Consider the following 27706-nt stretch of genomic DNA (forward strand, 5'->3'; position numbering starts at 1 on the left):
AGCCTGGACCAATTATTTTCCTTCACATTTATTTGACTTATCCAGTGATTCCCACACATTAGACAAATATAAAAAAATCTCTTAGACAACATAACCATTGCACATAAATATGACCCACAGAGAACATAATTGCCATACAATTTGAGAAGAACACATTCAGAAAAAAATTCACAGTGTGAGTACAAGGAGAGGTTTAGGTGCACACATGGCCGGATTAACCTCCTATGGGACCCTAGGGAAAGAGTTTGTTGTTGGGCCCCTATTGCCCCCCACTAGCTGAATTGATTAGGTGATTTATCGATTAGTCCATTGACATAAAATCAATTGGCAACAATTTTGACAGTTGATTAATAATTGAAGTCATTACTCTTTAAGCAAAAATGCCAAAGAATTCACTCATACCAGTGTCTCAAATGTAGTGGATGTAAAATAGTTTTCCCAGGTTTTCATGATTGTGAAGTCATGATCTTTAGGTTTTTGAATGTTGGCCAGACAAAACAAGTAATTTGAATATGTTGACTTGCATTTAAGGGAATAATGATGGGCATTTTTCACTATTTTCTGACATTTTATACACTGAACAACCAAATGATTATTAAAGAAAATCAGTGTCAGACCTATTAATAATGAAAATAACTGTTGCTTGCAGCCTTACGATGGAATAATACTACTTTGCTCTAGATTTTCTGTGTGCAATTTGATACAACAAATGAGCACAATATGAACTAAAACAATGAACGTCTTAAAACTAGATTTTGGCACATTTCCCTTAAGACCAGGGCCACAGGATGGACAACCTGTCATAGCTGATATTGTACTTAAGTGGTGCAAATTTCTTGTAAAGAGTGGGTAATCCTGCCTTGGGTGCAAATACAGAGTGCCAGCTCAATCAGGGTGTCTGGGGCCACACTGCTAGTAAAGTGTCCTTTTTTATTCTAATATAGTCAACATGGGAAAGCCTGAGATGTGTCCCTGAGGAAAAAAAACACACCTCTACAATCATAGATCATCTTTAAGGAGCTTCACTCTCCAACCACTTCTATAAGAATATTAAGGAGATCACAGCAGAGTGGACTATGTTGCATTTGCACAGACCACATGAGAGAAGGGCCAGCCATCTTTAAAACTCACTTTACATGAAAGTAAACATAAATATACTGTATTACTGAGACAACAAGAGACAGAGGAATAAAATCAAGAATGCAAGACTGAAATCAGTGCATCAATTAATGTGTATCAATAATCAGGTTCAGGTAAAACACTTAAACAGCCATGTAACAAAGGTTGCAAACATGGATGAGTATAGATAATGCAGAACACCAAGACAGAAATCATGTGTTAAAAATGTGGCATGATACTTCATCTCCAAGCCAGCATACAACCTTTTATCCCTCTGTTTTTTCTGTCTACAGTATCTCCTCACTAATTCATTCTTCTACTGCATGTGTGAATCCATCCATCTCTCAAAGACGACTTCATAGTGCAGGGTTCATTGGGGAAGGGGGAAAGCAGACCACCAGCAGGAGACAAAGTGACATCATGGCCTCTCTTGCTGCAGGAGGCACAGGAGGAGTAAAAATGGTGAAATCCTGTGGCTCAAATCTAAATGCATCCTAATACTGTAATTGCCCTTCTACTAGTCATTCAGTTTTTACCATAGATCCATTCTTACCTGCATATTGCTATAGATCCAGGGCAAGACGCTACTGACTTTGGTGTAAACACCTGGCTTGTTTTTTTCACCACAGCCAGTTCCCCAGCTGGTGATCCCTGCCACGAACCAACGGTTCTCTGTCTGACAAACCAAAGGTCCACCACTGTCACCCTGGGAAACACAGTTTATACTTAGTTAACAGACGTTTTCCTCCAAAGTTCACTAAAGCACAAAGTGCACTCAAAAGCATGAAATCTGTGTGATGAATGTAATCTGATTACTGGGCAGCTGCCCTAATACTGACTGCTCACCTGACAGGAATCTTTGCCTCCATTCAGGTCCCCAGCACAGAGCATGTTCTTGGTCACAAGGCCTCCATACACACGGGGGCTGTTACACACTTGTGTATCAATGATGTCCACAACCACCTCCATCAGATCCTTGGAGACAGTGCCTGCATTGGAGAAAAACAATAGGCTCATTTATTTTTCGAACAAAGATCTAAATTGTGATAAAATATTGCCTTGACAAAAATAAACTTTAGAGAGAGCTTAAAAATTAGATTAGCTATTGATTTATATATGCACAGCTATGGCAACAGCTGGTCCACTGTCATTTCTCCTTTCTTTAATCTCTGACTTATTTGATTAATCTTGGTGTTGTGCGTTCTTATTTCCCCTGCAGTTCAAGACCTGTCAACCAGCCATCAATATTGAGTTACATGCATCTTCCTCATTCACTATCAGCCTCAATATATACAGGACAGACATCAGTCAATGTCTGACATCATCCATGCTGCTTTACCAGAAGGCATGTAGCTAGTTTCAAACTAGTGATTTACTAAATCAGGTTGCATCATTAAAACATAAGAAATGTATTAGCTTGAAGACTTTAATAATGTGAAATCAGTAAAGCAGCCGAAACAAAAGAATCATCTAGGTAAATAGGAAGTCACTGTAGCATCACAGATACTTTTAGAGGGTTTTAGAGGGGTGAATGATAAATTGAACTTAATTGGGGGTTAAATGGGGGTATGATTTAGTTGCATGCCAGGAGAAATGTGTATTTTTAGCATTTATATATTCATGCACTTTAGGATGAGTGGGAAATGTCTGACTAGCTGACATTATTTGGTCATCTAGTCTAATGTTATTCGAATAATATTTTGTAATTTAAGGTAATTTAATGTTATTTTTGTGAAATGTAATTCAACATCTCCCCATTTTTTACATTATTATCAAACAGCATTTCATCAAGTGTCAGGTCAGATATGTCAACCATATTCTATATTACTGCATTTACTCTTCACTTTAAGCAGCTTGTAGCAAACAACTGTTTTGTTAGTTGGTTCAATTAGCTTCACAACAGTTACACCTGGCAGTCACTAGTTAAATAACAAAATATTTTATAACTAATCTCTATGTAACTTCTGTGTGGTGCATCCAGTTTAATTAAGTGATATGTAAATGCCCACTTACATTATAACTAGGCTAAGTCTGAATTTACAAAGAGGTGGGGCAGCCACCTCCTGTTGACTCCTGCTTGACTGCCATAGCATCTCTGTCTCAGCCTCATCTGTCAAACAGTGACCACATATTCTGTTTTCTATTGATTGCCATGATTTTTTTGTGTCGTCCTTTTTCGATTGCCAATTTGTGGTCACTGAGCCTGTACTTGGTTAGGATCTGTCTCTGCCTTCTGTCTCTGACAGTGGAAAGATATTCTTCCAATTCGTAATCTCTTTTTAGGGCCAGATAATACTCTAATCTACTTTGGCTTTTAGTTCTTTCTTTCAAATGTTCCAGATAAGTTTCTTTAAATTAAATTATTATTTTGGTTTACTCTGGCTTTTGACCTTGTAAATGACACCCTGATGCAGATCTCACCTATCCTCTCTATATGTATTGTGACACTCATAGTGTACTGGGTTGCTCCTCATTCAAGCTTACCTGATCCTGCCTCAGTGGTGCCAAAGCCTGAGGTCCAGCATTTGGTGCCATGGGAAAATCGCTGGTCAAAAGCTGGCAGACAAGCTGGTTGAACTTTATCTGGATAAAACACAAAAACATATAGACTTTTGCAACCAAAACAACAATTTTATGTTCTCAAAGGGATGGTACTGTAGGCAGATGCACACACACACACACACACACACACACACACACACTGGGCTGGGCAAATCAGATTATGAGAATGAACGTAGAGTCAGCACAGACTTTAAAAGCTCAGACTCCTCAACAAGAAACGTATTACTATGACAGTCACTGTCCTGCTAGTATGCATTTACCCTGTAGACACCATGTTACGTTTTTGTTAGTGTGTTATTAAAAAATCATGCATGAATGTACAGACTGTCACTGTGCGATGACCAAATTCAGCTCTTAGATTCAGGTATTAAAAATGAATAATATGACTTTTGAGTTATGTAGATTAATATAAAATAGCCACTCTATTCACTACTTACACATGTATAGCTTTTGTTGCACCATTTGACCAAATTATGACTGCATCCTCTGTTATGAAAGTAGGATAAACATCAACATTATTTTAACAAAGTGAAGGTGTGACCTACCATTAAAAAGAACTGGAGATGTAAGTTTGAGCAGAGCAACATCTTGGTCATTAGTCTTAGTGTTGTAGTTCTCATTGAGTATGATCCTCTTAACCATGTAGGGCTGAGGTAGTCTGTCCAGAGATACCGCTCCAGCATAAACTTTCCAGTACTCTGCTGAGAGGGTAAAGGTGTTGCTTCTGCAACACAGAAAGAGACTACTCAGCGGAAAGCATGGACTCATTGAATTGAAATCGGTGCTTATATTTCCAGCACAGAAGACTCTCTTCACATTGTAACTTAGAAACACATCAGTTCAGCATTGTAGAATGCAGTACAAGCTGAACAATGTGAATTTCTACTAATACAGTGTATGAATACTGTGCCACGAATGAACAAAAAACATGAATCCTCAAGTGTGAAAAAATATGCCAAGACACATTTCCGATGTTAGACATTCACCTTGGGAAGCAGTGGGCAGCAGTCAGCACAAAATCAGGGGAGATCAGGACTCCTCCGCAGACATGGGATCCTCTGAAGTGGAGCGACAATTGCCAAGGCCACTGACCCAACTTAGCTACGCTGCCCCCTATGATCCGGGATGTAGACTGCTGCCGACCGCAGTCTGGGAATGAGAGACATTGTGAGATACTGTGCAATACAAAAGAAACAGTGAAAACATCTTTTGTACAGAACAGGGCAAATATACAATATAATCGTTTATTGATTTTCAGTGAAATCAGATGGTGTTAGAATGATCATATTGTGTTATTGCTTATACAAAACTGTTTTCCAAATCAAACAAAATGAGTTAATGACTGTTTTGTACATGTGAGGAGTTTTACATAATTCGGTCATAGTATATAGTATAATTGATCGTTATATGGATGTAGAATATATAAAGTGTGTATGTACACCCCACAAAGAAACACCAAGCCCAACACATTAGGGAGCAATGATAATAACTGAATCAGAGCCAACAGGTGGATGCTTGGGGTAATGAAATGCAACAATATGAAAAGCAGCAGCAGTAGTAACATGTCAGCATAGCTTACAGGTAAATGTTGAGGCAACAAGCATGGAGTGGGCAAAAGAGTGAGCAGAGCACTGACAGCTTAGGTAAACTACCAAGATTGAAAGGGTGCATTGGATATATGTTGCAGTACCCGAAGTATTATGTAAGTGTAGCAACAAAGTTGACTGAACTAGCTTCCATGTTTGACATATTGTGGTATATATCATTGTTTGAAAAATTCAACCAGAATCAAGATTCAAAGACGGTAAGTACTGATTTCAGCTAATTTCAGTGATCAGCATCAAATGACATTGTTCAAATCCTCATGTTTTGTTGTTGTGGGTGTGCAGTCATGGATATTTGTGTTTGTGACATAAAAAGAGAAGGAAGAGGGAGCTCATATGTAACTGTGTGTGGCACATGAGTGTAGTAACAGATGGAGGCTCCTTACCCACACACTGCAGGGACACGGTCTCCTGGTCTGGACAGGAAGAACTACGTAGTGCCACAGTGAGAAAAACATGTCAGCCAACATGAGTACATACATCAGTGTGCACCTTACCACTGTTTTTGTAGTATTCTAAGCATATAAAAAGAAGAGGTTAAGTTGAACAGTATTTCATGTTGTGAGTTATATTTTTCTAATACACTGAGATTAAAAAGATCATAGATTATGTGTGACTGAGCTCTGTATTAACAGGGGGAATAAGGGATTAAAATATTTACCTGACTTTGACCACACTCTGGATAGATGAAGATAGTCTGCTGGTCAATGTTAGACCAATAGACTCCTGAGATTTAATCGCTTTGGTGACATAGGACCTGGAGATAGAGAGAAAGGCCGCTCAGGAAGCAGAAGAGACACACTTGCACATATAGAGACCATTTTGTCGAAAACCATGCTTGACTGGGTCTGGAAATTCATTCTGGTTCTGTCACACTGAGACACCTCAGAGAGACCCATGGAGAATCAATTCCACCTCTAACACACAGCAGCAGGTGAGGAGAAATTAGATGGATCTCAGTGGGTAAATTGTGAGTTGGAGACAGAAGCCCACATGTTCTTTAGCTGCTGTTGAAACTGGCTCTGGCAAAATGACTAGCTAAATCATTCCTTTATGAAGCCAGAATGATGATGGGGAGTGGTAATACATGTCTTCAAAAGGGTTTTCTGCTCTGACAGCATTTATGTCTGTTGTTAACTGTGTAAATAAAATAAAATAACTTAAGCTGGTGATTCTTTACCTCCTGAAACCTAGCTGTGCGCAGGTCTGGTCGGCATAGCTCCGGTCCCAGCCCTTGTAGCACACTGGTAGAAATCGTCCATCTTCAGCTGTCCTGACTTGCAGACCGCCGCCACCGCTGAACCTCACTGGGGAACAGAGAGCAAGAGAAGAAGGCTTAGTTTGCATGTTTTTAGTGGGTTCAGTAAGATATTTTACATAATATGCTTGTCTTCAACCTGTGTGCAGCTACAAACAATTAATGTAAACCAAAAATCAAACACTAAAAATAAATTAAAGCTTCACTTAGAAAGCAAATTCAAGCATGCTGTCATGGAAGCACTTTGTGTTTTAAAATTATTATATGAATAAAATTGTTGTTATTTTTACTAGTTTAATTAGCAGTAGAAATTTTCTTGTTAATCTACACTACCTATTATCCCCATTACCAAACCTATGTATGAGAACTCAGCCTGTTTTCTGTTGTGAGGGTTACATCCTTTGAGCTGTCAAGTGTCCACCCATCCTTCCACACCATCTGTCCTTCTGTTAGTCTGATTAAGGTTTGTGTGTGTATGTGTTTGTGTGTGTGTGTGTGTGTGTGTGTGTGTGTGTGTGTGTGTGTGTGTATGACTTAAGTTACTTTCGGGGCTTGTGCAATTTGGGACAAAAGCCGTTTCCCCAATTGGTAAAACGCTGATTTTTGAGTCAGTGGTTAAGGTTAGGGTGTGTGTGTGTGTGTGTGTGTGTGTGTGTGTGTGTGTGTGTGCTTACTCACCACACTTTGTTTCGTCAGAGCCCAGTTGGCAGTCTCTGATCCCATCACATTGGACAGTGTTGTTGGGGCAGGTGTCATACTTTGGCAAAGGCTGATTTTCATTTCTGTGATCATTGTCCTCGTTACCATAGAGGATCACTGCCGTTGCCGCCCTTGTGCCATAACGCACTGCCATTTGGGGAAGAGTGGATAGTAATGAGTGGCAGGAATGATATAGCGAACCATGGTTATTATAGTTAGTCAAAACTAAATCTAAACAATAAAATAAAAACAATAAAAACCTACTTGCATGAATACATCACCTCTTCCTCACTCACTTGATGAAAATCCACTATTTTAAATGATTTGACAACATATTTCAATAATTACATACTCTTTTAACTCATTCACATCCCAAGGTGATCCAATTCCCATACATTTTCTTTTCTATTCTAGCACTGAACAAATGCAACAGCTCAAACTAAATTAAAACTACAGTAAAATTACTGACATGTGCACATTACATGCACCGTTTATACTAATTATACTGTGAACATTTTGCACAATCCCAGACAATATCTTGTACAGTATTTCTGTAATTTGTGGTTATTGTATTTTCTCCTACTTTGTAATATAAATAAAAATAAAAAATCTGGTGACCCTTTATTTCCCTGATTTAGTAGTATATAAATAAATAAATGAATGAATAAACTATAATGTAGTTGTAAACAGATAGTGACATTTCTCTAACAATATAATAGTTGTAATCATATAGAACAATTTTATATTGATATAAAATATTATGTTTTTTATTATGTTTATTAATTGCATTTACTATGTATACTTATTACATTGATCAATGGAGTGCTTTTTAAAATTATATGTATTAAGTTCTTTTTTATATATAAATACAATAGGTTAAAAAGATAAAGCAATGCTAAATGTGGAAGAGAATGCTAGAAGAGATTGGTTGCCATTTCCCAAAATGTCAAATGTAGTTCTGAATTGCTTATTACTGCTCAATAAAGCATAAAATGATTAGGTAATAAAGCCATTTGTTCCAACTTACAAACCTTTTTTAAAGGTATGCCTTATTACAACATGTTACCAAAATGCATGCAAATTGACTATAGCTCATGAGAAGCACAAGGGCAATAGAAACACTGTGACTAACATATACTTTGCATGCACTTACAATAGTCTTGAATAAATTAGAGCAGCAAATGAATATTAATGACAATGTTTGGTAATCTGTATGATCTGTATACCTCCAAGCCAGATGGCCAGAGCCAGCAAACCAAGCACCAGTAAGATTCCCCCTGATCCTCCGTAACACTGTGCATTATTCTCACAGCATCTCTTCCTCTTGGGGGCTGTACAGAGACACAGAAAACAAACACATTAAATATTCTTGAAGTGACTCCATTTGTTCTGTCTGTACACCTTGTATTCATTGTAGTTTCAGGATAATATGGATTCATGCTGCAACTACACTCACGTATTGAACGTGGGACTTGGGGAACTACCACAGGTGGCGGGTACTGGGGAATGTAATGCGGCTGTGTGGGGGGTGTCAGGCCTGGACCATACACCACTTCCTCATAGGACTTGAGGGGGGGCAGTGTGTGCACGGCAACAGAGTAGTAAGGAGGAGGGGGCTCGTTCTGAGGAAAAGATAGAGGAAAAGTAAATAACAGAAAGCAAGAGGTTGTTAAATACACAGACATTTCTAAGTGTATAATTCTTTACTGTTTCATCAATTACCCTTGGAAACAACACACCATCCTATATCTAATAAGAATAAAACAAGTAGATAAACAGACAATAGTTAGGCAAATACCTTGCATGTTTGTGGTTGCCAAGACAAAGCACGTAACGCATTGTCCTCCATGTGACCCTCACATTATTATCAAGTCTATGTTTAAGTCCACACCCAGGTAACAACCTTATGCACAAAGACTCAAGTGATGTATCCTGGCAACTGTGACTAAAAGATCAGGTTTTCTGCTGTTCATTTCCTCATTTTTCTATTCATGCTATCTCCTCTGCCCTTTTTGATTCACAGCTCCCAGTAGCCAGGATTTCAGACAAAGGATTTTATCAGTACTTGAATTTTTGGGGGATAGGTAGGTTAACATCCACTAACAAATGAGAAGTAACAGGGAGAACGAAGGTGACTGAAACAATGAGGTAACAGTGCTTTTAACCCACTGGCTGAAGCTCTACCATCAGTTTAATGTGGATGGCTCATGGTAAACAGATACTGTAGGTCACATAGGTTAGTCAGACTTTTCCCCTGTTAAAACAATAACTTCTAAGTTTGCTTGTGATTCATATCTGCCTCTGTGTATATCTGTTTTTCTACCACAATGATTGCAACTTTTCAAAGTGTATTCCATGTTTCATGGTTTAAATGATTTTCACTTCCTGCTTCCTGGAATGAGATTTAAGTTTAGCTACTGTAAACTGTGTTGTTGTCATAAGATAGATTAATAGGAAAGGTAAAAGATTCAGTCAGTGACTGAGTAATATTGAGTTAACACATTTGCTAATTTTTTATAGCACTATGCAGCTGCTATGTGGGTTTTGCTAAGTTTTTTGATCTGTGCAATGCAACTCGGAAAGATTAAAGCAGAGATATAAATGTTCCCGAATGCAGCATGTTATCTGACTAAACTTGTTTGAGCTCAATGTGACCTGATCACTTATTTGTAGTGTCACCTCTGCATTTACAGAAAGTGATCCAATACTGTCATTAGGTTCAGATTTAATGCACAGGAGCCAGATTTTTTTTGTGATCAAGTTTTGTTATAGGCCAGAATTAATACAATCAGAAGCTCTATTGCAAGTTTTGATGGTGTTACAGTGAAATGTACTGACAGAATTAGGGTAAACTAGGTAGGTAAATTAGGGAGTTCAATTAGGCTTTATGAATCTGTCTGTAGTGCAGAGAAAGCTAAGATTTAGTTCCCAACAGCCAGTAACCATGGCTTCTCCATAGCTGTTGTGACTCTTCTTCATTCATCACTGGGGTCACACCTTCATAAACTAGGAGAATCCTTAGTCGAAAAAAGAAAGGAATTAATCTGTGGTGGTGGCGCTGAGTGGTTTGCGGGGAGACCTGCTGACAAAAGTGTTTCATAAGACCAGTTCTATTGCATGCCGGTCAAGTTTCAAAATTCGCCTATAGGCACCCTACTTAACTGAAGTGAAATGACTGAGCCGAAATAGGTGGAGGACTAGGTTCATCATATTTCCCAAAAGAGTACACATGGATCATCTTGCATAGTTTGCCTGTCGGCCATTATCATGGAAAAATACTGTAAAATTAAAAGATTAGGGGTTCACATGACTTTTGAAAGGTCAATTTTTCACTCAAACAACAACTATAATCATATGAAGTTACAAAGATGTGTGACATAAAATGGGAAACAGAAGTGTCCTCTTATGTTTTTCCCAAACTGTCGGGGTGAAAATAAATCAAAGTAGACACAAATCAGGCCGCTGCATTTCTGTCGGACATGTGATGATCTGAACTTATTTGCAACCAAATCCCATTTTAACTCTTGTAGTATACAGAATACAGAGACATTCAAAAATTTGAATATCAAATTATTTGCTGTGTATTTAATACATTATCTGCTTGTCATTAGTCAGGTCAAGTTGTGACTGTGATGTTGTCACAAGATAGATTGATAGGAAAAGTCAAGGAGTCAGTCAGTTCTGTGTAAAATTGAGCTAACACATTTGCTACATTTTTATAGTGCTGTGCAGCTGTTATGTGGGCTTTGCTAAAATCATAAGTTTGTATGTTTAATATCTGTACAATATACAATACATTTTATCCTTATACTCTCATGTGTATATGTTACAATTGGTGATATAAGTACAGAATAGATAGAGGCAACAGTGCTAATTTACAATTTTTCAGATAAACTGAGGGAGAAAGTGTTCTTTTATGGGTTCTCCTACCTTTTCAGCTAAATAAACAATTTAATAAACACTTTAAAAACCCATTGAATTGCCTGAAAAACTCATTGTCACAAAGTTAAAAACTGGGCTTTTTGTACAGGGATGTATACACTACAGAAAAACAGAGATACAATGTTTGATAAAGTGTTATAAAGAGTTTCAAGCAAAGTGTAAAAGTGATACCCTATAGAAAGTAATGACAGAAACCCTTAATAACAACAGTTTACTTAGGGAAAACCTATAACTCCCTTCCTACCTGCTGTTTGGCAGGTAAATTGAAACGTCTTATGTAAACCAATGGCCTGTAATCAACAGCACTCTTCAGCCTTCTGGACACACAGGTTTTACAGATAACACAACACACTGAAACTCGTACAGAGCGAACAGGGAGCAGACAAACTCAACAGGAACCATCATTCAGAGTCAGAGTGACAGGTACAGTTTGAGTATTTTTTGGAGGAAAGAGGAAAGTAGAAGCAGAGGGCACACTGTTGCAACAAGAAGGGGTTTTACCCTATAACAAAGCAGGAAAAGGATAAATGGAGAACTTACCGGGTCATACTTTGCCATCGTACTTAGGGCAGCACAGAGTGGAGAGTGGAGGTGAGAGCAGGTGGAGCTTTTTCACATCCAGGTGTTTCCTCAGTCACACAGCAGTGGTTAGAGCATGGTGGTGCCACATTAAACACCTCTCCTATCCTCTCTCTTTTCTTTTCTTCTCCTTAAACTCTGCTGTGCATTTGTTACTGACCTTCATTTGAGCATTCTCAGGTAGGTCTGCCTTCCCCCTCCCTCCTAACACCTCCCACCTCCAGCCTCATTCTCTCAATCCTTTATTCTTCTTCTCACAGTGACGGGCGTGTCCAGTGCACCAGTTTCCCACCTGCCAGACCGGTTTCGTGGAAGCCTGAGACGGTCAAAGCTTGTTTGACAGTATGAAGCTGCATTACAGCTCAAATGACTCCAGCTGAGCTGTCAGGGCCCTGAACCAAAATGGCTTCCTCTCCACAGACTCCAAGAAAAAAAGAAGAAAAGGCTGAGACTGAATGTTTTTCACACACAATGAAAAGCTCCCTTATTTCATTTTAATGCAGGATGTTTTATCTGTAAAAGTTGTATTATGCACACATACGCTGATAGACAGTTCAAGGAAATGTTCAAGAAAGAAAAGAATTCTGTGAGGAAATTAAGTTAATGACTAACATGTGTGCAAATTTGTAAATGTAACTCTATTTTTTGAAAGGTTCCCTCACTCATATTGGTGGTACTGTATGTGAGTTTTCATTAACCTCTTGAACACTTGCTGTCTTTGAATTTCAGGCTTCAACACAACATCTTTGCTCTTCCAAAAATGTGATCTTTCTGATCTCAGATGTTTTGGAAACTTTTGGAGCCACCACTGGGGTCACTTTTACATTTACTTTCCAAATGATCTCTAGTTCCTCTTTCAGTCCCTTGTGTCTCACCACTGCTCCCTCTTGCAAATATCACTGCTGTTGTTGTCTGTTCCTTGACCAATAACAAAATGTGTGAACGATCTGTCTCTGTGGAATTCCCTCAAGGGCTGTCCTTTGCTGCGTCTCCCTTTGCACACTTCCACCAATTCAGTTTTGCTTCTCAGTGTATGCTGTTCCTGCATCTTTCACCCTGACACACTGGACTGTCCCTGAGACATCTCAGCTCACCAGTGAAGTGTGATGAGGTGGAGCCCTGCCTCTATAAACCTGGTGAAAATTTAAATGCTGTTTAATTTGCTGCCATCAGGACACCAGATATATGAGGTCTTTTATTGCTTCAGCTATTGGCTTTTTAAACAAATGAGCTTTGGACTGTTTCCAACTATAGATGCGGCAGGGTGTACCCTGCTTTCTGTAGATTATGACAATTAGTTACCTTGTGGTGAACCTGTGTATTTATTCATTTATGTTTTGTACTGATTCTTGCTTTTATTCATTGCTGTATTAAAAAAAACTGCCTAAACTGCCTCTTGGGGACATTAAAGCTCTACTCTAAACATCTGGTGTTGTGTTTTAGCAATATACAGAACATAGTTATGAATATAGGGCACAGTAGTCTTGTGGTTTTAGACACATACCACATAACCACCCAATTTGAAGCTGCCAAAGGAACTTTGTGGTACATCATCACTCTCTCTCTCTCCTCCCACGTTTCCTCTTTGATTCAACTTGGTATTATTAGGTTATGGCAAAATTCCCCACAAAATATACAAATCTTAAGCAGATGAGCTCACTATATTAATATATCATTTCAGAGTGCTGAAAAACAGAAGACCGTTGATGTTCAGTCTTTGTATCAGTCTAAATCATATCAATACTGGCATACTGAACGATGATGATGGGAAGCCCCAAAAAATATTCAATGTGAAGATCTGTGCACCTTTTAAGACCACTAGAGGGTGATATAATATATACATTTCATGTACCAGTGACTTGTGTGGAAAATTCCTCTTCTGAACAACACATGATCTGTGACATTTAGGTGTCACAGATCATGACCCCCACACCTCCCAGTTCTCTGTCCATCTGCAAGACAGAAACTAAAAAGAACACTAATACCTAGTTATGTGGTTTAATGTTTTTGCATTTACTAGGAAGTAAAACTCACACACATGTGAGGCAGAAACACCAAAGGACATGAGAAACACAAGGGGAAACCAAGATGATATATTTGGCTACATTTAATGGCAAAGCACTTTCTCAGAATTGAAAGCACTTTAAAAGAATTTTAAAAAGTGTGTCCTGTGAATGAGACAAACATTGTATTTAGTCACTAAATAAGGTCATGAGAAAAACCTGAGCAAAGGGAGGAGAAAAGCAAGATAGTTTGGTTGGTTGAACAATAAACATCTCATTAGTTTTAGAGCAGTTGTACTATAAATCCATCCTGTGATTACAGATTTATTATCTAGTATCTTAAGGTGAAAGGAAAATTCAGACATATAGGTGAAAGTTTTACATCTTGTTTGTACACTAAGTCTACATTGTTTCATGGAAATACTGACAAGTCAGTATGAGAAAGTGCATTTACTAGATAATAATCTTTGGTTAAATGATTATTAACTGGTGACCAGTGCATACATTGTCTTGAGTAATTTGCCAACGTCAGGCTAATATGATGAAAGAAACCCATAACTCATATCCACCCACAATAACCTTTTATCAAACATTTCCTTTTAAAATCTACAGAAAAGTGATAACAACAAAATGGTGAAAAGTTCATTGTGTGGGTAAGATGAGGAAATATGGTCCCACAGTCACCGTGTTTTGTTGAAACTGTAGATGTCAACAGATATTCCACTTTCTTGATTAGTATTTTAAAAGGTCATACAAATATCACTTAAGAGTCATAAACAAGTGGTTATAGGTCATTTTTAAACACTAATATGTATTCCCTCCCCTGGCTACACATTTCAGAAGAAAAATCAACAATCATGACATATGTTTTACCAACAAAACAAGTGATATCCTACCTCTCAGTCAAGGTTGTTTTGCTTTTATTGCACTTAAAAAATAAACATACATTCAAATTCTAGCTAGTATGAATGTGTGTTTTGAGTGGTTCTCCTCACAGCTATCTCTGCCTGTGGTCTTTGTATAACATATTTACAATGCAGCTAACCACAACTGAGGTTTTAGAGACTAGCACAGGAAAAGATAGTTATTGTAACGAAACAGGCACGCACATGCACATGCAAACTAAACACAGGCAACTTTAGACATAGATGTGTTTGCCATTAGGGAAACTAAGAAATTAAAGGATACTAATTATATTTGAAAGCATCAGAATGTCTCTTTTATCTATAGCTACCATATAGGGTTTGTTTTTTGTTTTTTTTTTTAAAAAAGAAAAAAAAAGGAAAGGGAATTTCTGAACTCTTCCCTTTTCTTGTATCTGAGCCTCACAGTTTTTTTTTTCTGAAAGCCCTTGATAGCAGCGTATGGAACATCATGAAAGTCAAGAAAGAGGAAAAGAAAAAGAAAAAAGAGAAGGAAAAAGTTTGCTGGGAGAGGACAGAGAGATGAAACTGCACAGCGTCACTATAGTCATAACAGGAAACGCATCATGTGAGTGGGAGGGGGCTTAAGCAATAGAGGAAGGTATCTGGGGAGGGTTATGTAGATAATGCCATCAGGGAAAAAGAAGCTACCTCTTTTCATTTCTTCCACAGATGAACAGTCGGCACAGTATCAGTGAGAGAACAGCTGCGTCCCTTCAGTCAACAGTTATCAACAATTGAATGTTATTCTGCACAGTTACATAGAATTTTTCTGGATAACGCTTGGAATACGAGACTTTATTGGCGGCTACTATATGGATCATGACGATTTATGAGTGAATGGTGATATCTCTCCAAATACCAAAAATGGATATGAGGAACAAGACACCAATTCTTGTCTTACTGATTATTTCAATAAGCAGTGTATCAGGTAATTAACAACTTTTATTACACTATATCTGAAGTCTCAATATATCTGAATGTTTTATGTGTCTATTTAAATTTTGCTTTGTATTTAAATGAAACAAATATATTCTTACTATGGTTATCCTGACAACCGTGTTTGTTTATCATTATAGAATTGTTCAGTTCAATCAATTTATGTGAAATTCTGTATGTTAAATTAAAACATTCTGAAAAATGTTTATTTTTTATGATAAAATATGTTTTTTTAAACAGGGTTTCCATCAGGAAAGTGTCGGGACGGGGAAAAATTTATCACACATTGTTCTTTTTCTCTCAGAAACACTCAGTTAGAGTGGAAATAGATACAACTCTGTTTCCTTTACAGAAAAACCACAATCTCATTATGATCAGAGATCCCATAAATTATTTGCAAGATTTGTGCGTCTTTTTGGCAGCCAGACTTCCTTTTCTCCTCCTAACCACATCTTCCACACAGCATTCGTTTGATATGATACAAATGTCTCCTCTCTCGGCCAGATGAGAACTGTACTTTATTTGTAGACATTTTTTTAATAATGAATAATGAATGCACATCATAATCTTCCTTTTTTTTCTGTGGCAGGACTGGACATCCCTAAGCCTGATAAACTGTGGTTGGATATTTTTGATGGGGAGGTAATAGTGTATTGGAACCATTCTGCAGATGCCCCTTCAAACACCAAGTACAATGTACAAATGTCAAAGTATGTTTTACTTCACAATGCCAATAATGACACTTTTACTTCAGAGTTACAGCATCCTGTTTTGCAATTCAAATTTTCCACCATTCTCTATTTTTTTCTTTTCCTCTGAGCAGCTTAGATTTGTTTTCCTCTTGGCTTTGTTATATTTGTCCACTGATTCATTAATGAAGAAGAATGGCTAATTGTTAAAGATGACTTTTATTAAAATTTTAGGTTTTATTTCACCATGTATTATGCAATGGCTCAACTCTCTCCAGTTAGTGACTGGTGTTTTTTTCTGTCCTCAGGTATAATGAGAAAGATGCAATGAAGCCCATCTGTACAGGGATCACAGAGACCTACTGTGACTTGAGCGGCTTTATAGAGGACCATCGTGCTGCCTACAAGGTCAGAGTTCAGCTGGTGGCCGGAGATGATGAGTCTGCATGGAAGTTCAAGAGATTTCTCCCAACCGACGGTAAGCACAGTTGTGTGTCAGTTTGGTGTAATGCCAGTGTAGCATGATTAAAATATTGTGTATTTTAATTTAGGCACACAATAAGGTAATTCTTTACACGTTTTCTTACCTTTCTCTGTTCCTATAGCTACACCGCAGCCTCCCTCCTTCACTTTGTGGGCTACATCCAGCACTCTAGCAGTTTACGTTCACAAAAAAACTATTCTGAATAAGCTCTTTCCCTATGGGCTTATCTACACTATCCAACTGGAGGAAAGAGGACCCCATCCTAAGGTGAGCCTAAGGATAGGGTTTAAAGGCAAAACCTGTGAAGAAAGACTGAGACTTACTGTATCACTCTGAAACTGATTGACAGGTCTTTTAAAACAGATTTAAAAAAATGAGACAATAGCTAAATCTAAGTTGTTAATGTTTTCTTGTTAATGTGACTATGCCATTTATAGTTTTGGTTTGGTTTATGATGCAGTATAACAATCAGTACCTAAAATAATACTGTATTTCAACATATCATATCATAGCTAGCTGCCTGAATTGACATTTACACTGACATTACAGAATACCACTGCAATCATGAAATATGATGGGGGAGAGGATCAGGAGACCAAGATTTTCAATTCTCTCCATTGGGGGAGAGAGTACTGTGTCAGTATCAAGGTAATAGGTGAAGGAGCTCAAAATCCCAGCAATTGGTCCCCTACACAGTGTCTGCTGCTACCAGAGCAAGGTGAGCAAAACATACTGAGGAAAAGATGACAACAATAGAAAATTAGCACAACAAACAGAAGAAAATGCCAGAAATAAAATAAACATGAGATGAGGCACACAACTGTAAATATATATACATATATACATATATACATATATATATAAGTCAAATAAGTCTAAAATGATAAGTTTAATATTTTGAAATATATGCTTATTTGATTTTTTGGCAAAGAATTTGATAAGAAGATTGATCACATAGACACAGAGTGGCATCATATTCCCATCGAAATCTCGTCGAGAATGCGAATAAGTGTATTTCCCAAAATGACTATTCCTTAATGTGTTAATTTAAGGTTTATGAGAGGAAGATTGTTTTGATATGATATGATATGATATGATATGATATGATATGATATGATATGATATGATACAGATTCACATCTAGAGCTGTAATTGTATTTACACCCAAAACACCTACTAAACTTTGTGTTTTTGCTCCCTCCAGAGTGGTTCATGATTGCTGTTTCATCCTTGTCCATTATGGGTGTGTTGGCCATCATTGCTATTATAGCAACCATCCTACTGTGTTACCTGAAACATCCAGAGAAAACACCTGTTGCATTGGTAAGTACATTGTAATTACAGAAAATCACGAAGAAACACAGTCATGTAGCCTTGTACTATTAAATAAATAGAAAAAGGGAACCAACATTTGTCATGAAGAGGAAAAGCAAAAGGAGATCACAACTTGGGTCATAAAAAACCCCTGACATCACAAACTTGATATTAGCCAAGGTCATAACTAATCTTGTTCCTAAAAGTGACAAGTACATCCTCTCTCCTCTCACACTAGAAAGCCCCTCTATGTGACTGGCACCCACTCACTCCTGGAGATGGGACGATGGAAGTCGTCACAGACAAAGGCTGGTTCCTCTCCAGTTACAGAACAGAAGTGAAAAATTGTATTGCCAAAGACCCAGTGACACTCCATGTTACCATGACAGAGAACAATGGAGAGGAGAACAGGAGAACAAGCACAGACAGCGGGGTCAGCGTGAAGTCTACCTCTGCTACCAAAAGAGGACGAAGTCCTCCAATGAGACAAGAGGACAGTGGCTGTGGGAGCATGGGAGGACCAGAGAGCAGTCAGACAGATTACCCCCTGCAGGATAAGAGGACTAACACTGACACAGTTAGGAAGAGGGAGGATAGTGGGGTGGGGCTGGGCAACCAGCTTGATTCTTCATCCTTGAATCTGGATGCACTGGACAGCGAACCTCTGAAAGAGTTTGTTGCTGGTGGTAATTACCACAGCCAGAGCCGCTCAACTGTGCAGATTCGTGTCTATGATGATGAGGAAGTGCTTAAACAGACAATTCCTGATCCAGTTTTGGCCGAAGTGGTCACAGGTTACAGGGCTGGGCCTCAATTGTGTATCTGCTCAGGAGCAGGTCAGTGCACTTGGTGCCATAAACAAGGCCTCAATGAAACAGATATGATCAAACAATACAGAGCTGTGTGTATTGAAAATGGACTATTGAGCGGCAAATGTGACATTATTGACTCTTACAAAGAGGAGCTCACAATTTCAAGTTATCCTAGAACACAAATGGACACGGTCATGATGAGTGACTTCGAAACAACTTTTATACATCTGGGGGAGACTTTCCCTCTGCTATCAGCTCTGTCACCACAGACCCTAGTGGAGGGAGGACAGGACATCAATATGAACAATGTTCCCCTCTCTCTCTGTGATGTACAGCTGACAACTGACTGATACACTGGAATGCAAAAACGCTATTCATAGAAACGTGATTACATGACTTGTCTGAGAGCTATATTGGAGCAATACACTCCCTTTTGCTTCATTAGACATCCTGTGAATCATGAAAATGAAGCATTAGTCTGTATTTGGGGAGGCTGTTGTTGAACATTGGATGGAAATAGGGGTAAGACCACACAGCTGCTGGCTGTGGTTTGGTGTCTCAGCTTGGTTGGTGTCTCAAGAGTCTGTCTGTGCAGAGTCTGTAATGTCAAGGACGTCATTCTACCCGTTTTACTGACTATATTGACAGCTGAAAAAAATGCAATATGCCGGAAGTGAAACTGGTGTGGGGAGCAATGCAGAGCTACAGTTTAACAGTTACGTGCTTTTGGACATTTTGCGAGTTCTCCCAACCTCCCACATCTGCCGGCAATTGAATTCCCTATGTCAGTAACCAACTCTTTAAGTTTCTGAAATGTGTTTTTGCTTGCTTGCCACTGCCACTATTCAATCATTAAATAAATTACTTGAGAGGCACTTTGAAATAGATTTCTATTCAATCAGAAATATTGTTAGACTAGCTTCTTAAAATATCACTCAACAAGCTTGTGCCATATAAATTGTGTCAAGCAAAAAGCAAAATTAAGGAACAAACATTTCAATCATTGAATCATGTGCCGGACATTTTGTTACAGATTCTTTTACTTCTCTCTGACTCAGCAAGTGAGTTTGATATGTCTGAGGCCTACACTTCTGACCTTTCTTTTAGCTACATGCCTGTTTAAATTATTTATTATGTGTCATGAAAAAAGCTGTTTATATACTGTCTATTGTTTTAAACATATGACGGTGCTCTTCTACAAGTGATTAAAAGAAATTGTTTCAGTGGAATATTCTGTAAATGTTGTACATTTATAAGAAAAATAAAAAAAGCAATGGGTAAACAACTGATGTGGATTTCAGAAACCATGACTCAACAAAACAAGCACACACAAGGAAAACCCTGTAACGTGATACCTACTGGAAATGAAACGTTATATATCACTTAGCTATATATGGGATCCCCATATGCAAATTCTGTACAAGAACCAGAGCAGTAGTTTCGAAGCGTCTAAACTAAGATACTTCCTCTTTTAGGCTTCTAATCAGTTTTAAAAAAGTCCCTCATTGTATTAACAGCAGAGAAAACAAATGCGGCCAGGACTGAATTTTCAGGTATTCAACATTTACCTCAGTGAAACTATATCTTCACACTATTTGTGGGTAAATGCAGTTCGTTATTGAGAACCAGAAACCAGATCCATAACAGTGGTAGAAAAATCATGTGACCTACTGTATTTCTCTATGTGCAGCATAAAGTACAGGGAAGTGAGACAACATTTGGTTAATCCTAAAGGGTGAGAAAAAAAATCTGAAACTGCAAAGTATCACGTTACTGGTTTTGCCCTGCATGTTCTCTGTGCATCCCCAAATGAAAAGCATAGATAATCCCTTTTTTATCACTCCATGCATTGCTGGATTAACCTGTTAGGAAGCCCTGGGATAAAATAAAAAAGGTTTTAGGCCCCTACTGATCCTCCACCCACCGACTTCTAGGCAATGTGTATCTGCCCTGTCGCCTCCAAGTTCCAAGTAAAGGATAAGGTGAGTGATTTTCTATATTTTTCTTATTGTAAACAAATATTATGTTCAGGGTCAAACCAACAATGAATTGATCCTACTTACAAGTATTGTGTGTATTCCTCTGTGTCCTAGACTGTTGTTGTCCAAAAACTATTAAAAACACGTCAATGAGTCACACCTTTGCATTGGATGACAAGTTCCCTCATCCCAAAGGCAATGGCTTCTGTAGTCTGTTTAGGAACGGCTCTGAAAACTAATAAGAGCAATCACATTTTCTCAGGAGTCTCAGGAAAGAACTCTCTTGTACAGCAGACGCCACTGCACATATGCAGGAATGGGGCTCCATTTACGGAGCTTCGCTAGCTTGTTAAGCTATATATTACAACCTCTTGACTTTGTGCTACACTGTAAATGTCCAAAAGAACTTCAGTACAAAGTCAAGTGATTGTGATATGTAGTACAACAAGCTAGCATAAGTACTGTAAATGTAAACTAACAAACTAACGTGACCGTAATCTTCGGGGTGAAGGAACATGTCGACCAGTGCAACAGTGTGGCTCACTGATGTGTTTTAAATAGTTTTTGGACAACAACGGAGGTCTACCGCACAGAGGATTACAATATGTAAGGCTTTGGATTTACACACAATACTTGTAAGTAGGATGAGTTCACTCTTGATTTGGCTCTGCATATGAGATTTGTTGACAATAAGAAAAATATAGAAAATCACCAGCCTTATCCTTTAATGGGATAGTTCATATTTTTTTAAATGGGGTTGTATGAGGTTGTTATCCATAGTCTGTGTATAACCTGCAGTAAATTTGGGTCGGCATGCTTCCAGTTTGGAGAAGCAGGCAAGAGTACCAGCACAGAAGCTAAGCAATGTACTGCTGTGGACGGGGCCAGCAGCAAAACATATTTTAGCCACCCAAATAAAGGCCCACCTAAAAAAGTCAATATTAGTTTAAGTGTACGCTATATTTAGAATATTTTCACCACATTACCTTGCCATCAGACAGCCTTTTCCTTTGGCATTACATTTTCCCAACGTAAAACTTCCGTATTCCTACGCATGCCATGCACTGTATTACACCGGCACACTACCCAAACAGCTGATCTGCAGCATCAAGTGCAATCAGTATTCCTATGCTGGAATAATACTTCATTTTTGCTAGTTTGTTGTTATTCGATACATTACTAACTAAATTAAACTTGTTGGGAGTAAGTATAGTGTGAGCAAAATATAAAATAAAACAGTGAAGCTCTTAAAACTAGATATTAAAACAGTGTTGCTCTACAAAAAAACACTGGGCATGATACTGTAACTCAGTTCACTCTGTAGCACAGTGCTATAATACATGCATATCAAATGTTCAGTAACTGTTTGTAGCTCAGGATGCAGATTCAGTCACGTGACATGTTTGGAGGTGTGAAAATTAGCACAGCTGCATCGGGTAAAAACTAAAAATGGATTCTTATCACATCACCAATATGAAAATATGTCAGACAGGGCTAATCATGTGTTGATAAATGTTTCTCCTGAATTAAAAGGTTGTGTTGGTGTGTGGAAGTTTTGTGTAGATTCACAAGTGATCAACATTTGCAGGCAGTGTTTTATGGGACCCAGTTATAGAAAGGTGAAGTTTCTTACCTTTGACTGACTGGCTTTAATTTGTGTTATCATGACAACAGACTCAAGTTTTCAAATTGCAGCTGCATAAAAAGTCTACCTTTGATCTCAAAGAAAAATTGCAGAGAAAAGTTACCAACTCCATGATCATCTGCCATTTATGTTTCTGTCCTATGAAATATCGTATCAACACAGAGAGGGGAACCTGAAAATATCTGAAATAATTTCAGTCACAGCTGTGAAACAAAACTCCGAGCTCATATTAAATAAACACCAAATACAGATTAGTATGTTTTAGTTTTATTAAAGGAAACCTATGAGACAAGTTTCACCAACAATAGAAAGTACCATGATATATGAATCTAGAGGGAAGTCACCCGCAGCTTACAAGAAAACTGATCTGTCTCATTGCTGTGGTTTAGCTGCTCATATTCTGCCTCTGCCTCTGCCTCACAAGTACTTCTCAGCAGCACAATGTATTTGTTTCTCAGTGTGGTGTGTATCTGTGTGTGCTTACTCAAATTTGAACAAGAAGAAGCCACAGCATGACAACCTGAGTCAGTTCTGTATGACAAATAGCTAAACTGACCAAGTTAAATTGCAAGAAAATATATATTTAAATGAATATTCTGCATTTCATTTCAAACAGATTTTTTAAAATTACATTCAAATTACATAAAAATACAATTCTGCATGCACATAGTATGCATTTCCTCCAAGTGAATATTTTTTTGTAAGTGGTTTGCAAGGGGTTTTTATTTTTGATTTTGAGACTCAACTAAAAACAAAGAGGTAGTGACATGGGTCGGAAACATGACATCACAAAAAAGTCAGAAGTAACCTGAAAATAACATGGTACTTCCATCCTTGATATTCAGGTTAACACATCAGTATCAATTATAGCAGCAAAATACAAACAGGGACAGATGGCATACATGCTGAAAACAAGATATGTGATGCGTAGGAGAGTGTCAGACAAGAGGCGTGCTTTCCATTATGGCCGTTAGCAAAAGCCACTACCACCAAGTTGGCTGTCATTTTAAGCTGCTGCTGATGGAGAAGGGTGGTGGAGACTTCTTTAAGCCAACTTTGCTGTAGAGAAAGACAGAGATGAATGCACCAATCTTACCCTTACAACCATATAGCAATTGTATATGAGGAAATAAAGTTTTGCATTTTAAAGGCATGTGCAGAAAATGCAACTTACGTAAGCACTTTTTCTTTCAGTGACGGTTCTACAGACAAGGAGAGAAAAAGAATATACATTTTTATATGACAATAGCATGGCAGATTCATCATATTGTAATCTTAATGTTGCGTGATGTTTTCCAGTGTAAGCATGTTCATGCCAGTTTTACAAAGTTTAAGTATTTTAAAGGGTTAGGGTTAGGGTCTTTATGCAGCCCCTCAGGCTTTTAGCTCCTTTCTCTTTAAGGCCTGACTCCCGTCCAAAATAGCAAGTAGAAAATGCAAACAAGTGATCGAACAACCTTATTAACAAAGACTTACAGAACACACAGCCACTTGTGGGCATATGCGAACAATCTGATGTTATCACAAGGAGTAAGTAGAGGTAACTTTGCAAACACAGCGTTCAGAGCAGGGTGAAGGGAGCATTTTCACCTATGTTCACCTCAAGTTTTGGACCTTTGGCCATGCTTAACATAGACATCAGAAATCATAGTAGTGTAAAAATAACAGAAAATCACAAAATGTATGTTATGTCCCCTTTAAAAAAGTCAGTTCACCCAAAGTAGCAATAAAAATACATTTTCTCAGCCATACTAATAGTTCTGGTTGTATTTTTCCGGGCTTTGAGACATCTGTCTCGGAGATTTGTGCCTCCACCCCATGGAGGGGAATGTAAATTGTGGTGCACAAAGTGTTTATAAACACTTTGTTTTTTTAACTCAGTCAATGTCCTTTACTTTGCGTAAATGAGACCTCACTGCCAAGAGTTTTTAAAAGTAACCTTTTATCGGATTACTCAGATTAGTCAGGTCACTGAGATATTGCTGTTGGACTTTTTAAATGTCATTTCCTCTAAACAGTGTCCACCACGTATCTATTCACCATTACTGTAATGTGGCAACAGCAGAGACATACATCTCAAACCCTGATCAGATAAAACCAAACCTATCTGCACATCTCAATACCACTAGACGTAAGAGAGATTCACTTACCCTTTTTCTTGCAGCACTTTTTGCATTTGTACTTGCAGCAGAACTGCACAATGCCAATGGTGAAGAGGATCGCCAGAATGCCAAAACCCACAGCAACCCCAACTGCCGTAGAGTTTACCCTGCTCCCTGAAAATGCAAAGACAGGGACATAATTAGATCATTGCCGTAGATTTGTATATTTCAGGGCCAGACATAAATGATTATCAACTGAAATAGTTGTCTGTCTAACTGTCTGAGCCTAATTGGATCAATATGTATCTGTTCATTATAATGAATATTCACTCTGTTGAAATGAGAGTGGAGAATCAATCTCCCTGGCTTCATAAGCAGTCTTTGGAGAGGCAGTAGAATGACGAGTGCAGAGGAAGATTAAGAGACAAAAATACAGCTGGCACATAACTTGAACAGGTGAGATATCTATGCTTATGCATCTTTTAACTGCATAAGCATCGGCAGCAGAACCAAAAGAATTCTAAACTACCACACTTTTTAAGCTTTATTCACAGTTTTACCAGAGCACCTTCCAAGCAGCAGCTAAAGTATGCTGTATACTTTATCTTATTCAGTAATGACAATCCAATATTCTGGCCATGCAGATTCAAAAGACTTGAATATTAGAGCAGTTACCAGCCAAAGCCGCTTGTAGTTTACAGTTAAAAGAAACCTGCAAAGCTCAGTGACTGTGTCAAATGTACAATCAGGATCCAAACAAAACATTAAGAGATAATGGATCCAAAAAAAGAAAATTAAATGTATTCAAAATTTGTCAGGAACAGCAACGTTGTAAAATTAAAATGAATGTAGCAAGAAAAGTGAGTCTCAATCACTACACAGACCAACTGTTTGGAAATTGCATGTGTAACAAGCACTGTAAAGAGAATTGAAATTAAGCATCTCAGCTAACTCTTACCACCATTCCCCATTGCTGACAAGACAGGATGACCGATGTTATCCCTTGTCTGTCTTCTCCTCTCCTCCCTGTGCGTTTGGCGTTGAGTTCTGTCACTCACTCACTTGACTTTACAGTATATCAGTCTTCATTAAATGATTTGTCTTGACTGTGAAGAACCAAAACAGAATACTCTCTCTTCTTCCTTCATTGCCTACGTCTGCCTGTCCATGTCCCCATAGCAGGCATTCTTTAAAACCGGTCCATCTTCTCTCTTTGCCCCGCCTGTCTTCTACCCTCCTTTCATTAGCTAAAGTTAGAACATCTGGAACTGACAAGCCATCGTTCTTACATGGACAGTCATGCTTTGCAGCCCTCACATTAAAATTCACTCTGAAGGACTTTGATACTGTACAGTTTAAAAAACATTTCACGCTTTGTGTGACTGTTTCACTTAAATTAACAGGAAACACAAAGAGAAACTCTACACATTTTGGTCTTTTCAAGCCCCAGGACAACTACTTTAAGGCTACAACATGAAATGCCCTCCTTTTGTCCCTTATATTCCCATCATAGCCTGAATAGTAGCCTTTTTTTCATAACAAATCATTAACAGACAGCCAGGTATTAACACCTGATCCAGGTGGTGCATGGGGACACATGTTGGATGACTCTGGTATTACACTTCTAAATGTTGGAAAATAATGGGGCAAACACTTGATGAAACCTTGAACCAACCTGGGTTGGAAAGAGTACCACAACATCTGACTCAAAAAGTACTGAAATTTTAAACTGGGTCATAAAAATCCACTAATATTCACTGAAAATGTATGGAAGGTAAAGGTTTTTGAGTTACAAATCTGATATTTTCCATGGATTTAAAAACAGTTTCTATTGCAAGCAGTAATGCCATCTTGCTGTCGTATTTTTAGGGCTGCTGGGTTTTTTTCATGCACGCCCGTTTGCACAGTTCTCAGAAATGTCAACAATCAGTCATTATACTCTAGGGTTACAGTACTCTAGTCATTTACTTACTGTAAATAAGGGTATCAGTAGATCTCTGTGATTCCAGGGCTGAATTAACCCCTGTATTTAGTTTTATGCTAAAGTAGAAAAGTAGTTTCTCAAAAATTAAAGTCTTGAGATTCATTTTGAAACCTCTTTCACAGATTGTTATGATTGTTGGATGGACATGTAATTAGTGTATTAAAATTGTAGTTGATCTAATATATAATAATGGCCTTGTACTCTTTAAAAAAAGAAAAAATACATGAAAGTACACTTAGACAATAGTATTGTCAATAGTACATAGCACTGGTATTGTCTATAGTATAGTCAAGCAATGATGAAAGACTCATTACAAACTTACCACAGTTTAAATTTTTAATGTACAAAACTAATGTTTCCAAGTAAGCTGCACAACAGCCTGATAAGCTACAGGCTTACAAACGTTGTTACCACTGATCCACAAGATGTTATCAGTTCTGAGTGGTGCAGAGTTTCCTGTTATTAAACCTGCGTGGGTGATTCACAATTTGACATCACAAGTCCAACCACAGAACAAGAGAATAAGCGACAAAATGTGCTTGCAGCTACATAGTGAGTTACCATCACCGCCTGCCATTTACTCACATGTATCACATGATGTGGATGAGTGACTGCATTACCTTACACTGATGAACATGAGCTGAAATCAGATTCCCTCAGCCATTTGTCATATTCTTTTATGTATTTATTCATTCATAAATCTACTGATAGTCCAATACTGGGACTGGTTATCCAGATTCCAGATGTGGATTTGACCCTATCTCACCCTATTTGCCAAATGATATTCTAATGTTGGTATGGATACTAGAAGAAATCTCACATACCCCTGATAATATGAAGACTGAGCAAAAGAGTGCAAAGGAATTTAGGGGGGGCTCTTGTCAATTATTAGTTTAAACATTCTTATTTCCTCAGTCCTCTGTTCTCTATTCTTATATCTGGCATCTCCGAAAATGGCAGATTTTCGGAGATGGCAACATTGGTCGGTCCACCACTTTGGTCCAGAATGAAATATCAAAACAACGATCAGATGAATTGCCAAAAAAATTTGTACAAACATTCATGGTTC

The 27706-nt window shown here is 38.1% G+C and overlaps 2 protein-coding genes and 1 long non-coding RNA gene across 3 annotated transcripts; 2 read left to right on the top strand and 1 right to left on the bottom strand.

Annotated features, from left to right (window-relative positions):
- Positions 1-12: 12 nt before the first annotated feature.
- Positions 13-12173, bottom strand: tmprss13a (transmembrane serine protease 13a). The gene is made up of 13 exons (XM_044354964.1): positions 11725-12173; positions 8699-8864; positions 8469-8573; positions 7222-7389; positions 6466-6592; positions 5947-6042; positions 5672-5715; positions 4668-4830; positions 4227-4405; positions 3604-3702; positions 1966-2108; positions 1673-1825; positions 13-1552 (listed from the first exon to the last, which is right to left on the bottom strand). Exons 1-13 carry the CDS (start codon positions 11740-11742, stop codon positions 1538-1540), a joined length of 1476 nt encoding a protein of 491 aa, XP_044210899.1. The 5' UTR covers positions 11743-12173; the 3' UTR covers positions 13-1537.
- LOC122984489 lies at positions 7104-23911 on the top strand. Its single transcript, XR_006403902.1, has 3 exons — positions 7104-7171; positions 22111-22113; positions 23897-23911. It is a non-coding gene; the product is annotated as an uncharacterized LOC122984489 (long non-coding RNA).
- On the top strand, positions 15236-20216 carry il10ra (interleukin 10 receptor, alpha). The gene is made up of 8 exons (XM_044354963.1): positions 15236-15257; positions 15362-15620; positions 16218-16338; positions 16626-16795; positions 16923-17068; positions 17351-17519; positions 18006-18124; positions 18354-20216. The coding sequence occupies exons 2-8, from the start codon at positions 15530-15532 to the stop codon at positions 19275-19277; spliced, it is 1740 nt and encodes a 579-aa protein (XP_044210898.1). The 5' UTR covers positions 15236-15257; positions 15362-15529; the 3' UTR covers positions 19278-20216.
- Positions 23912-27706: the final 3795 nt, after the last annotated feature.

The sequence above is a fragment of the Thunnus albacares genome, chromosome 6 (assembly GCF_914725855.1).
Source record: "Thunnus albacares chromosome 6, fThuAlb1.1, whole genome shotgun sequence".
NCBI classification, from domain to species: Eukaryota; Metazoa; Chordata; class Actinopteri; order Scombriformes; family Scombridae; genus Thunnus; species Thunnus albacares.